The 14,850-nt window shown below is 34.2% G+C and overlaps 1 protein-coding gene across 2 annotated transcripts in view; it reads right to left on the bottom strand.

Moving 5' to 3' along the window:
- cic (Putative transcription factor capicua) overlaps nt 1–12,979 on the bottom strand; it is a 36,457-nt gene extending 23,478 nt beyond the window's left edge. Inside the window, exons 1-5 of one of the 2 annotated variants that reach the window (XM_089707912.1) lie at nt 12,575–12,979; nt 4,737–4,865; nt 2,357–3,055; nt 1,355–1,516; nt 112–280 (exon numbers count right to left, since the gene is read on the bottom strand). In XM_089707912.1, the coding sequence (XP_089564038.1) occupies nt 112–280; nt 1,355–1,516; nt 2,357–3,055; nt 4,737–4,832 (1,126 nt within the window). In that variant the 5' untranslated portion in view covers nt 4,833–4,865; nt 12,575–12,979. Of the gene's footprint in view, nt 1–111; nt 281–1,354; nt 1,517–2,356; nt 3,056–4,736; nt 4,866–12,163; nt 12,535–12,574 lie in introns of those variants that run through there. The other variant, XM_089707913.1, reaches the window with a different exon arrangement.
- Nucleotides 12,980–14,850: the final 1,871 nt, after the last annotated feature.

A 14,850-nucleotide genomic window follows, 5' to 3' on the forward strand; every position in this document is an offset into this window, starting at 1 on the left:
TAAGAACGATACAAAAAAGATCCCTACCCTGATTTTCAACAATTTTATCACATAGATTAAAGAGCAGCCCATCTATATTTCCATCAATTCCCTGCCTCAATCCAAACTTACCCATATGCGAAGCATCAGTGGGAAACATGATATCCTCCCGTGGCAGATCGTCATCACTCTCTCCATAGTCGTCGAAAGGTCTAGAACCATTGGACAAAGCGCCGACGGTCACCACTTGGCCCGCGCCGGCCATGGGCGATGACGTCACGAAGTGCTCGCCCATTGAGTACTGGAAATACAATATGAAAACTATACAGACTAGAACTCTTTTAATGGAAAAAAAAGTATGATGAGGGTAAAGGTACCAAAAAATATAAGATTTACGACGTAGCTTAGCATAGCACGAAAACAAGTCGTTTTCATTACATTTTTATAACAGTACGAAAAAATGCATTTAAACGGCATACTCAAATTGAGGTTATCTCATAGAATCCTTGATATATATTAAAGCACGTGACGAATTTTTAGCAACAAAAACTGCACACTTTTGCACGCCTCATAAGCGAAGCGTTGAGGTGGGTACTACTGTCACTTCGCGCAAAACATCTGATTTTTCAAACTTAAAATGTCTTTATGTATCATACATTGTACTTGTAAGATAATACATACACACACATATTAAGAAAAAACACTATTTTTAACGTTAATGATATTTTTGATGTCATTTTTGTTATTTAAACTAGTTAAAAAACAGTTTAAAAAAGTTCTGTCTTGGACGTCCGTGTGTCTGTATGTGCGGATCCTTTTTCTTGTTAACACGATAGCGACCGAAATACTTTACTAATTGAGTCTTTTTTTTTCTCTTACGCTTGAGTATGCTCAGGAATAGAACCCTTTCATTTTTCAGGGTCTGATTCGATGTGGTTTAATTGTTATTAAATAAACAAAAATAATAATTAATAAATATTTATTAAAAAAAAATATGAGGCGTGCACTTTTGGATTTTCCAAATTATTTTGTTTTACACTGCGTCATTTAAAAACTAATGCGAGTTGATCAGTTGGCGTGGCAATAGATAGAAATATGGAAGTATAAAATCAGAATTGGACATATTATACAAATCATACAACTACCCCCCCCTGGGCCAGAAAAAGGCTTATTTATTCGCATGCTCTGAAGTTTAAACATCTTGATGGAATTTAGATGGAGGAGCATCGTTAGCTTCGTCTTTATTTACGACGTATTTACGTTGAGTCAAAATGAAGATTTTTTTACTGTACTAAGTACTTTTTGGTATTTAGTTATCTCCTAGCATAGTAGGATATACCGCAGTATTATAATGCTTTTTTTTCTATTCACCCACCGGCACGGTAGCTATCGGGTGCACACGCATATGCGGCGCCATAGCGCTCGCGGCGTGCGTGCCCGCGTCCTCCAGCTCGTCCGCCCACGGCGGCTGCAGCAGGCGTATGTCCGCCCGCTTCACCTCCACCGTATCCTTTGACATGTTCTCGCCTTCTATCACCTGTTTTGTTACGTGTTTGTGTGATTTTGATTAAAAAAAAGTTGGGTTGGTATAAAATTACCTCAAAACAAAATTTTAGGCCATAAAATATATTATAAAGCTGAAGAGTTTGTTTGTATATTTGATTGAACGCGCTAATCTATATTAACTAATTATTGAAGTGAAACTTCTTTATCGGGGTTAGAAAAAAATTTAGTGTAACATTTTTTCGTTACGCGTGACATTTTTCCGTTACGCGCCATCTTTTTCTTATCCCTACCACGCGTGATTCGACGTATTTATGTAAAGTTGCATATAGTAAATTATTTTTTGAAAAATAAGGACATAAAGAAGTTTCACTTCTTACGTGTGTACCTACACTAGTACACGCACACATTTTTTCACTAATTATCTATACTTCACTATAACTATTTTACTATTAGATTAGATAGTCCTTTTATCGACGAAGGCTATATTATAATATGATCACGCAAAGACCAATAGGACCAGAGAGCAAAAAAATGCCTTTGTGTAATAATGTTTTAAGTAACAAGTTTAGAAAAAATATTTAGTCAATAGAGTTAGTTATAGAGAAAAACGTTACCCTTATTATGTACTCAAAAGAATTCTCTCCAATTTGTTTTTAAATAATGGAGGTTTTCATTTTGATAGACATTCACATTCAGCATGTCAATACATTCAAAGGAATGTCGAACCCTTTTTCCTGCTCGAGTAAAACTTGTTTAGAGCTCCACATAATTCGCATTTGCGAGTTGTGCCTCTAATATAATGAAGTACACTCCTACGGTTGTATACCGATAATCCCGTACATTGACGCATACAAAGTTATATAAAACTTACCCGCACACGGATCCTAATCGGCGAGTTATGCACTTCGAACACAAAACCTTCCACAAACACATTTTGCACACTTTCCCGGCTCGAATCAGTTCTCACAACACACGCGGAGCCGATAGACAAATGGCTCAACTGGGGGCTAGCGTCACTAATCACGTCGTACTTGTTCGCACCGAATATATCACTGTACTCCACGGGCTCGTTCTCCTGCCCGTCCAACTCGACGATCACCTTACAACCCTCCGCTTGACGGATCACTCCCGGGGTGTAGATACCGCGCTGCTTCGCCAGCACTCTGTGATCTCTCCACTCCGACAGATCTATATTGGGGTAATGAATGTATTCTGTCGATTTTAACTCGTGCGGTGACGAGCGGTGAACTATAGGCGACGGTTGGAGTATTGACGAGTACGTCGATGGCGTGTATTCGACGGGAGGCGGCGCCGATACGGCAACATGATTCCTTTCAGTAATATGGTTCATGCAATTCCGCTCAATCTCCTCTAGTTCGGAAGGATCTATTTTCCTTTTCTTAGGCAAGGTTCTGATGGGCGCCTGCGTGGGCGTCTGTTGTGCGGGTGTCTGATTGTTGTTCGTGTTGCTTGGGTTGGTTGGATTAGCCATTGTGATATTCGGCGTCGGATTGGTCGTCGATTGAGATAAACTAACCGTTCCCACGCTACTGATCACTGACGCCGGGATCTGTAAAGATACATAATAATGTGCATATAGTTTTTTTCTAAAGACAACCGGAAAAAATGTTGATGTCAGATTCAATTTTGTATAATGTAAGATCAATTTAAAGTTGATGTCATTGTAGGTATTGCAAGGTTTGTAAACTAAATGATGCTCGATTATTTTAAACTAGTCTACAGAATACAAGACAGTATAACTAGGTAGGTTTTATTATCACCATTATTACAATGTAACTTTCATTAGGTTTGCATCGATTTATTTATAGTATTTTGCCAGTCTCAAAATACAATGATATAACGATTGAAATACCATCAAAAGTAGGGTATAATTTACACTGCGAGACAGTTAAAATTTACAAACACAATTGGTTCGCGTACTTACGACAGTCACTTTTTTATAGAGCTTCGATAAAAAGGTAATTAATTCTACTGGAAAATCAATACTTAATGATCACGTATTCCTCAACTGGCGGTTAAACGATCATTACGTTATGCAAAGTTTATTCGATAAATACTTGTACTGAATGTATAAATGATTTATATTAAACATTATCCGGTAGTGCGGTTTGAGGCATGATACAAAATTGGTAAAAACTAAAACTGAATATGAACTGAAAATTATAGAGTAGGTATACATGCACTGAAACAATGAAGTGCTAATGATAAAATTGCGTATGAATTTGCTTTTCCATTTACTCCATTGTAGTTCATAGACTTTTCCAATAAAAATAATTCTATCTTAAAAAAGATTGAATCCATGATAAATTGTACGTGTGAGGTGTGACTCTATCACCGTTCAGAGTAGGTAATTCGAAAGCTCAATAATAATCTCAGCAGTGAGTAACCAACTGCACACGGGAAAATATTATATTATCAAAGCAAAGAGAAGTGCACTTATTATTTATTTTGAAAATTGGAATATCAACTTGGAATATGTGTTCACATAAATATTTCATATAAAACTCCGCATCAAAAAGGTTTTGGCCCGATACGGTAATCGAATGAGAATAAAGGAGCTCTCCGTAAGATTTAAATTACTAATTGACCACCGAAGAAATCGTAACAACCGTGTAAGCTGGCTCAAATTGATTTGCCATTTACGATACATTTTCCATCCAAAACCAAAGTTCAAACTTCAAACCGGTCAACAAAAATGTAGCGAAAAAACCGACTACTCTACATACGTATAAAAAGTAGGTAAGCAATGCCTATACTCTGCATAACAATTAATAAATCTGATGATAAATTTAATGTCTCGTTAATGAGGATTTCGTGGGACTGCTTTGATACTGCATCCAATTAAGTGCTCTTTTTCTGCACCAATTATCATGCCTGATGATCAATGAGTGTCGCAGCAGAAGATTTCAAGTTTGACTCTGATGCTATGAACCAATTAGTGCGCTTTTTCCTTACCAATTCTCATAACCGATTGTCAGTATCTGAATAGTGTTGCGAGTGCGAGCGGTTATTCAACTATTGCAATTGCATTGTCTACAGTCTATTCATTAGTATTTCATGTTACATATGTGTATACTGTATAGGTAGGTACCTAGTTAGTTGTGTTATTGACGATACACCGTAAACCTGAGTGCATAAAATTGTGGCGCGATGTTTAGTTTATCCTCATGTTGATATAAGTATGGAGTAACGGTTTACATCGTGCTTATCCCCCCCGTGTCACATCATACCTGATCATCAATATCCGGGTAGTGGTGCGAGTGCGAGCGGTAGTGTCGCGGGGCCGACTGCGGCTGCGCGGCGCCGCTCGCTTGAGCGCGCTGCATCACCGCTAGCACGGGTCACTCATTGCGCCTCGCCTGCAAATTATACGCAATTAACTTATCGTAATCGTTCGCGTTAACATAATCCTCGGGTATGGCTGTTGCTAACAATGGGGGGTAATTTTCGTGATTTCGCTATTGAGATTGAGAACTAAAATCTTATTGTTCAAATGAATTTTCCTGGTTGATGTTTAATTTGATTCTTGAGTCGTTTCACCGCATATACTATCGCCACTAGGTACATAGAAATGAACTTCGAAAAAAAAATCTATAATTGAAAATATTATGTTATTCAGAAGTCAGAACTAATACTATAACAACTAGGTAGGTACCTTATGCAAAAATTTGTGAGCAAAATTATACATAATGATAATATTATGGCATGTTTGCTGTTATGCTCTATTATTATTGTTATTTTTTCCTCTTTCCGAAACCACTGTTTTTATTCAAATTTGAATTAAATTATTTACGTAAACAAAACGTGAATTATTTAAATAATGTAACTTACTACAAGTTTTTAATTAAAAAAAATATAAATATTAGAATTATACGGCTCTGTGCAACCCTCCGACAGCAGCAAAAGACTAACTCCTATGATAAGTATGAATCTTTCGTGCAAAATTATGTTTCGGATTGGTAATCCATGTTTTATAGTAGTTAATAAACTTCACCATCTCCATTGAAGTGTAGCGTATAAGTAAAACTACAATTTACTGTACAATGTACCTTCATGCTCTTAACTAGTGAAAGAATCCATAAAAGATAAGTAACTTGTAACTTATATAATTCAAGTTCATGTTTAAATGGACTTCAAGAAGCTTAGTTCAGCAAGATAGCTTTAAACGTCTATATTCTTGGACCGTTTATATTCTCTCTAGAACTCTAGGAAAGATTAATGAAAGACTATTCATTTCGCCAACTTAGATCACTATCAACTATAGTTATTAGGTAATTCCACCACTAACCGCCAGATAATAGGCAGCAAAACTCGGTATTCTTTAATAAAAGAGGAAAACCGATGAGTAACAGCAATTAGATATGATAGTTACAGTTTGCAACAAGCTTATATGTAACCACGATCAAACAGCGTATAAACTTTACACAAAGATGCATTTAATATTTATTTTAGTGTCCGACCGAAGGTTCGGTTTCGGTTTCGGTTTCGGCTGAGTTTCGGCCAAAAATTAAGTTTCGGCCGCAGTTTCGGTTTCGGCCAGAATCGGCCGAAACTTTTGCCGAAACCGAAACTTATTTCGCAAGTTCAGTGAACTTAGTTCACACACGTTCACGCCTTCGCTTTCCTCGGCAACGCTTTGACGGACGCTGTCAAAGCGTTGGTTGACCCACGCTGGTGGAAACAATTTTTGATTATCTATGTTGAGATTGGAACTGGGTGTAATAGTAATTATAATTTTTATATATGAGGTGATTATTATAGTATATAATATTATATAATAGAGACTGATTATTATTCCAAGTACAAATACCAATCCAAAGTATTAAAGACTCTTTAATAAAGAGAAAGATCTCAAAATACCAAAACTTAGTATTTAAAGTAACAGTAACAATGACCTACTGATTTGATTTAGATGACTGATTTTACTGAGAACTTAATTTGAAAAAATAATAAAAATAAAAATTGTTATTAACTATTAATATTTTAAAAATATTATTTTTTTTATTTTATATTAAATAAATGATTACAACAAATTTAATATACTTTGTTTTCATTTTATGCCCTAATTAAGGCAAAATAATAGGTAAAATGCACCAAAGTTCAGTATTTTTAGAAATTTCATACTTGACCACGTGAGTTTCGGTTTCGGTTTCGGTTTCGGCCGAAACTGAATCCACGGCCGAACATTCGGTTTCGGTTTCGGTTTCGGTTTCGGCCTGGAAACCAGTTTCGGTCGGACACTAATTTATTTATATTCACAGCAGCAGATCAGCTATTTTCGGTTAAATAGAAATAGACTTAGCCTCGATCAATAACCTGGAGCGAAGTTGAGCACTAATTGTTTTATTCTTTTTCTCCCGACGATAGGGGCGTGGTAATTAATATTGTATGCCCCTCGCTCTTATGTACATACAACACACTATTACGTGATTGCGGATTCAAATTGAGATTTATTCATGAATAATATTCAAGTTATTATCAACGTACGTAACGCTCTATCTAATTATCCTCAAATCGCGACATAATAAGAGTAGGAACCTATGTATATTAAAATAAATAATATTATTATATTTACTTCAATGAGGTAGTTACTACGTACGCGTTTGTGACTTGCGAAAAATGTTTATCTGCAAAACATCTAAGTATACATATTAGGTATATTATGTGTACAGTTGAAATTCTAGTGAATGAAATTAGAAATAACCGTAACACGACGTAACGATATGTAGATCTATTCTTCATTCTTGTAACTAATATGGGTATTGATGATGACACACTATTACCTACAACTTTATTTCACTTCTTTAAAATGTTTTATTTAAAATAGACAACTAAAGTCTGGTAATTTGCCTACAAAGAAAGCAATAAGCAGGCAACCTACATTTCCTAATTATTTTTAAGGTACGTGAAAAAAAATAACAAAGAATTAACTGCAACTTAGCTGGCTGTAACTTACCTACATGCTGGCCAAAACACACTATTCATTTGTAAATGATACATTAAACAAAATGACTAATTACCTATATTAAGTATCCACTGCACTAAAGCAAATTAGATATAGAGGAGGTACCTATATCGAGTTGTACAAATAACAAATCCAATGTACAAGCGAGGATATAGAGCGACTTTAAACCTTTATAAAACAGTAGAGCTCTCGACTCTAGCTCATAATTACCTACTCATAGCGACCTAAGCAAGTTCAAACATGTTCATTCTAAATCCCAACGACCTTGTTCAAAGCGTAGCGTTATGAATCCACATCCACACTTAAAAGAGCCCATTAGTCAAACACTTGCACGGAGATAACGAACGCATAGTACGTATACAACGTACGCCTTGACGCCCACACGATACAATCATACAACAGAGAACATTAAAGTAGCGTAATGATTGACGAAAGCAGTTCCGCGGCCGGCGGTAATGAGCGGCTGATAATAATTATGTGATGTGCGATAATAGGCTGCTGGCCATTGACTAACCTAATTTTTACAATTCGAAGTCCGAATAGCATCAATATAAGTAATAATATCGACCTACTGGCTCCTACCGACGTCTTTATACTTCAATATCTATTCCATTTTTTGTTTCTTCATAGGAATAGATAAGTACCTATCTGATTGTCTCATAGCACACATTTTGTAATCAAGAAAAACCCATTCCAAATTGGATGATCGGTGTTATTCTCTTTTTTGTACTATAATAGATGTGGTCTACCGTCTATCAATTGTTTAATGACGACCACAGTAGCTGGTGAACTATAGTTTGTGGTATGATATCACGGTCCTAAAGTGACTAACTAATAGATATCTATTAAAAATATACCTATATCTACTCTAACGAAGGCCACATATCGCATAATTACTGCTATATTAAGCGTAGGTGCATATCGAATACTGACCATCAACTCTATCAATAAAACTCTATCCAATAACATTTACATTCACAATTGAATGTAAGATCAAACAACCATTACGTGACCACGTTTTTCACAAATGATGATTCACAATGTCTGGTTACGTGCAACAAATAAAAAAAAGACCTAAAATAGTCTGAGGTTATACGAACCAATCTATATGACCCTACATCTTTAAAATTTCCAGTCTTTTGAAAAAATATCCGCGTACTGTTTGTATATTTACATAATATGTTCCAGTCCCCCAATGGTGTGTCATCCATGGCAGAGTTCAGCAGGAGATAGGGAACAACGTAAAATGCCCTTTAGTTATTCCAAAATCTTTGGTGTATTGTATCGTTAGCCTGTAGTGTCCCAATGTTGGGCAAAGGCCTCCAAAAAAAAATTAATAATCTTTTTTGGGTGACTCCCCTCGATTTATTTCAAATGAGGATAAATTACCTAGTACCCACGTCTTTTTCTACACATTTTGCTAGTCTACTTTTGAAGAATTATAAATTGGTTATTATGTACTAGCGTAAGGTCGCAATTTCGTCACTGATTCCACAAGAGAAAAAATTGACTCTACAAAAAGGGAAAGAGTTTTAAAACCAAATCTTCTCAAATTAAATTCAGGAATACAATAATATATAGGTGTCTATAGTACATTAACTTTTAAAACACTCCTAGCACGGCGCACCTAGCATCGGAATTCTTGGCTTCGTCATGACTAACGAAATTATTTTTTACGATATGGAGCCTATTTAAATTATAATAAAAAAACACAATACGTTTACTAGATCGAGGTTATTATCCAAATTTCTATGAAAGGTTCAAGTAGGCTTTATGATTCCTAATATTAATTTGATATTAAACAGGACTGTATCCTTACGTTCTGCTACTTAACCTTACTAACTTTTTGGGTAGGTATAGAAAAAAAATACTTTTCTTGAAACTTAAATTTTCAGTAGAGTCATTGTTCTAGGAAATCTCAATTAACATATTTTATGGTAATCTACTTATCTTTGATAATCATATTTTTATGTTTATCATAGTGTATTCAATGTTTTAACACATGTGTTGTAAAATATAGAAAACAGATAAAAGCAATTTTATTTTTTATCTCAAGACCAATCTCTTCATTTGATATATTTACACATGTTAATCACAATATTAGGGGTTGCTGTTAGACGTGCAAAAAATACATATATCTACATATAAGTACATTATTAAGGACATGAAATATTTAGGAGGTACGTACCTAGGTACTAACCATATTTGTGCTGGCTCTAAAAAAAATTATAGCGACGGCACGTCTCTAGTCAGATCGCAGTTGATCAAGTGTAAATAAATAAACAATAATTAATACTTTATCAGATGACTTCCCTTCACAGTCAGTAGACATTTTTTTAGTACATATAGGTGTAGAGCGAGGAATCTCCGGAAAAATTTCAATCCGTTTACTAATGCAACGTAAAAACGATAATAAGTCATCAACCTTAAAACCTATCCCCACGTTATAGAAACGTTAATAAATCACTCGAGACGTGTAAAAAAAAAGAATCTTGCCAAGGCTGGAAAACAATGATGCATATTTCCGTTCAAGCTTAGCAGTAGCTTAAAAGCATGGAGCGTAATCCTTACAACTTTCTCCCAGATGGTTGGCGCGTCTGGCATACAGCCCTTTCACACAAAACGACAAAAAATGTCCTGTCTTCGTCCTAAAAAACTTGAAGCGAATTCTTTACGGCACGAAACAATTTCCTGTCCGCGCTTTAGCTGTACATAAATTATGTGCACACTGCACATATTATAACGTGAATGAATTAAACAAACATACATTGAATTTGGGTTTGATTTTGTTGTTACATCTACTTACATAATATTATATTTTGTTTAAAAATCCAATACATTATTGATATTATATTTACTAGCCCAATATATTTTATTATTTACTAATTTAAGGGCCATAAATTCGACAATAAGAAAGCAACCCTAATTGAAAGTCATCTTTTAAACAATATCATTTTTATATTCATTTTTGAAAGCTTATACCTATGGCTTCAATATTACATATTATGTATGGCCATAAGTTAAAATATCCCTCTTTTTAGTGGCATACACAATGTCTGTAATGATTTATCTTTTATTTTAATTCAGTCATTTTTTTTTCTATTTATTTAACAAGCAAAGGCAGAGATTGAATCATTAATTCCAATAGATACTCTGAGTGTACACTATACTGTGAAATAAAAATAAAAATATTTTTTTAAGATTTTAAATTAATTCTCATGTGACACCAAACCTAACTTTCAATAGAACTGCCTAGAACACGACTGCCTAGATGTGTGAATATACCTTGCATTCTAATTTCATTTTTTACTCATAGTGCAAGATTTTTAAATTTTCTATAAAAAGAAACATTATGGTGCACCTAATAGCCCCGGTTCTCACTGCTTGATTCTGTTAGTGTCTATTTTTTGACCAAATTATTTTAAAACATGTACAAAACCAAAAGTAACGTTACAGATATTCTCTCAGGGAATTAGCGATAGGTTGCCTATAAACAATTGGCTGAAAGCATCTATAATTAATAATTATAAATTTTTGTAATGGCCGTTTTATTTTAAAACTGGCAACCATCAATCCTTACTAATATTATAAATGCGAAAGTAACTCTGTCTGTCTGTCTGTTACTCAATCACGCCTAAACTACGGAACCAATTTTCATGAAATTTGGTATGGAGATATTTTGATACCCGAGAAAGGACATAGGCTACTTTTAATCCCGGAAATCCCACGGGAACGGTAACTATGCGGGCTTTTCTTTGACTGCGCTGGCGAAGCCGCAGGCGGAAACCTAGTTATCAATAAGTAAGGAAATATACAGATTTGAAAAATAAATGTTTCTTTTCAACAATATTATAATATGTAAGTTATTTAAAACACATCATACACTCTCTCAGACTATATCTTTTCTTAATAAATAAATTTAAGATGGATGAGAAACGGAGAAATGGATTTTAATGAATTTTGGTTGATTTGTTTCTACTTAAAATTTTGAATAATACCTATAGGCAGAAAAGGTAGAACTTTTGTTTGAATATGGCTATAAAACAGGAGAAAAATATAATGATCCATTTATTTAACATGCATGCATGCTTATAACTTAAATAATAAAAATGTTATAATAATAAATAAAAATTTTAGTATTGCTAGGTAAGGAATAAGAATATATACATAGAATAAAGCCGAGTTTAATGAAAGCGGCTGTATTTGTTAATGATGAAGGTTTTCTTAGCAAACTACTATTAATATTTCAATTATAAACAGATCACAGAACATAGAAATGATATGATAATAATTATATAAATATATACTATTATGGATAAAACATAATATAACATTATAATCATGTCACTTCCTCTCATCAAGTACATGAGGCACATTATTTCCTGGTCTTTGAATGAAGTATTCTTCGTTAATATTTGTTGCAGTTTAATTACATCACACACTAAATGTAACCAATAAATAATTAAAATTAGACTTTTGATAGAGCCTAATTTCAAAAAGATTGATATAATAGCTTAAATAAGAATTTATAAACTTATTACTTATAGTATTATTTTTCTGTATTTCATAACTTCAATTTGTAATCATATTAAAATATCATAATTTATGTTTATATGTGTATGTCAATTCTGTACTATTTCCATAAAAAAGGCAAATTTAAGATAAATATGAAATTTAACTTGAATTACTTACATAGTAATCAACTGTGCAGCAGCTGGATCATTGCTGTTCAGAATTATTTATAAACAATTCAAGTTGCAAGGCAACCAATGCATTTATGTAGTGTAATCAGCTGATAAGAGCGATTGGGACGCGAGGTACGTACGTAGGCAGGTTGCATATGACAGGCGCATGCTTAGATTTTGACCGAAATCAATTAGAATATTCACTCGTGTTACACATAGCACTGAAGCGCGTGAACCTACGAGCTATGACTAATAATGGACGTCAACAGTTTAGCAGGCGATACCACGGCTGCGCCGCACGGTGCACAAAATCGAATACCATTACTTATTCACTGATGCAAAATTACAGCCGTGTGCGGCCTACATGCGCAGACAACGTTTCGATATGAGCTAGACTTATACCGCCTTCTCAACTCACCGTCGCTTTCCATTGTTAAGAACACGATGCACAGCGTAAACAACCAAACCACATAATAAAACAAAATGGAAGTCCGGATCGCGCTCGCAACGAGATGAGAAATTTTATGAGCGCTATGAACACCTCTCGAGTAGTAAAACGTTGTTACTATCCTATCGTAGTATTTTAACAGCCCCCCCACCAAATAATTATCTGCCTTCACTGCACTCGATTGTTCACTTTACAAAGAAATAGGTCCACGAACACTATAATACGACACACATTGTATAGTTTAACAACGTTTTGCACTAATTTTTACATCCACTTGAAAATAATAATCATTGAAGCGTTTGACATCGCGAGACAAAACACCCACACCAAAAAATTCTACATAGCGACTGGCCTGGCCCATAATAATTTCCACTCGAATATATTCCTATTTCACTCGTTCACCATTCATTTAATTATTTCTCAATATGTGCGAAAGAGACAGAAATATATAAATATTTCCCATGTATGAATAGAATCGGTGTTGTGAAGTATCCCTCCCCGGCGCTCTGGCCGAATTCGAGTTGAATGGACCCGAGACGCGCTCAACCATTGGATCGATTTTAGTCACGTGACATAAATATGTCGCTCTGAAGATTTGTGCCCGCGAAAGTTCAAATATAAAATCATAAAAAATGATATCTTTGTATTATGTATTTTTATTTTACCTTACCGCTTTAAGTATATGTTTTATTTATATTTTATATATATAGTTAACAAAAATAAAATTACTAAAGCATTGTACAAAGAGTTGAATTTTATAAAATGATTGGACGTTGCCTCACACGAACACGCCCTTTAAAAATAGTAAAACATGTACTCAGTTTAACGTGGTATTAACATTTTCATAAACTTACTTTTAAATTTGTAACTACTTAGTTATATTTCTAGATATTTATCGGTAGGTACATTTATTAAAATGTTTATAGCATTTAGCATAGTAAAATACCTATGATAAATCGCTATATTATATTTTAAGATTCTATCAACACGACGTACCTATAACGTTTCTTCTTATCACCCGAAATTTAGGAGATATTATATTGTACTAGCTATATTCGACACAAGTCCACAATATTTATTTCTTAGTTTCTTGTTGCCATTCTTAGTAAGTATGTGTTTGACTCAGGAGAGAAAATATTTCAATATCGAAGTTTAAGCATTGAGATACTATTACTATATAGGTACGTATGGAGACCACATGGAGACGACACCGCCTACATCACTTATGTTCCGCACAACATAGGTCAAATGGCCTCACTGCACTCAGTCGCTTTAGTGCGATGGTCGCGTTCATGTCTTGTTTGTTATAAAGCAAAAACCATGAAAATCATCAAATATGCCCTCGAGTGTGTTACGATATTGCACTAATAATTCAAGTAATGCGGCAAAGTGCAGAGAAATAACTTTTCATCGGTAATTAACTATATTATAATCATTTTTAAAACTTGGTTCGAGCATAGTTTAACCCGATACTTCGTTCCATATGTTCATTGAGATTAGATTTAGATACTTATATATTAGTTTCCTTCTCATATCAGTGTGTCAAATTTATTTTTCAATTCATTTGTACATTATTCGCAGCACCACTGCTTCGAAACTCAAATGGTGAAGGCAAGCACTGTGAGGAAAATTAGTTTATATCTATTTAAGCAAAAGTTCCAAGACATCTGCCAACCTGGAATTAGCCATCACGAAACAAATTACCTGAAAACTCATATTATAAAGCTTGTTTCTGCAGTGTGGACAAATATGAGCTGATAATTATGAATTTTCTGTCTACCCTATGTATCAGACGCAGATGCAGTTGACAGTACGAAGGTTCCAACTTCCAACCTATTACCAGTTACCTCTCGACCAATAGGTGATCCGATGTATCTTTTATTGTAGGTAATCTATATAATAATTTCTTTTTTATTAAAGATATGCTCCTATATTTAATTCTAATTTTGACATCAGTGAAACAAACAGCGTTTTATTTACTTGCTTGTTAATATTATGTAGGTATATAAAAAATGGATGTAATTGTTGTAATGTACCATTAATATTCTTTATGAAATTAATAATCTACCAAAGATTATTGTGCTTTAAGTTAATTAATTTGAAAGCTGCCTACTGAGTTTTAGTTTAAATAGAAACTTAAAGTTGTAAGAAGTTGTAATTTTGAAAACTCTCTTAAAATTATATCTAGAACGATCGCAACATACCTAAATAGAGGAACAAAATGAAATAAAACACGTAAAGGGTTT

The sequence above is a fragment of the Colias philodice genome, chromosome 20 (genome assembly GCF_061535455.1).
Source record: "Colias philodice isolate Cphi_HAF_F1 chromosome 20, ilColPhil1 Martin Lab GWU primary, whole genome shotgun sequence".
NCBI classification, from domain to species: domain Eukaryota; kingdom Metazoa; phylum Arthropoda; class Insecta; order Lepidoptera; family Pieridae; genus Colias; species Colias philodice.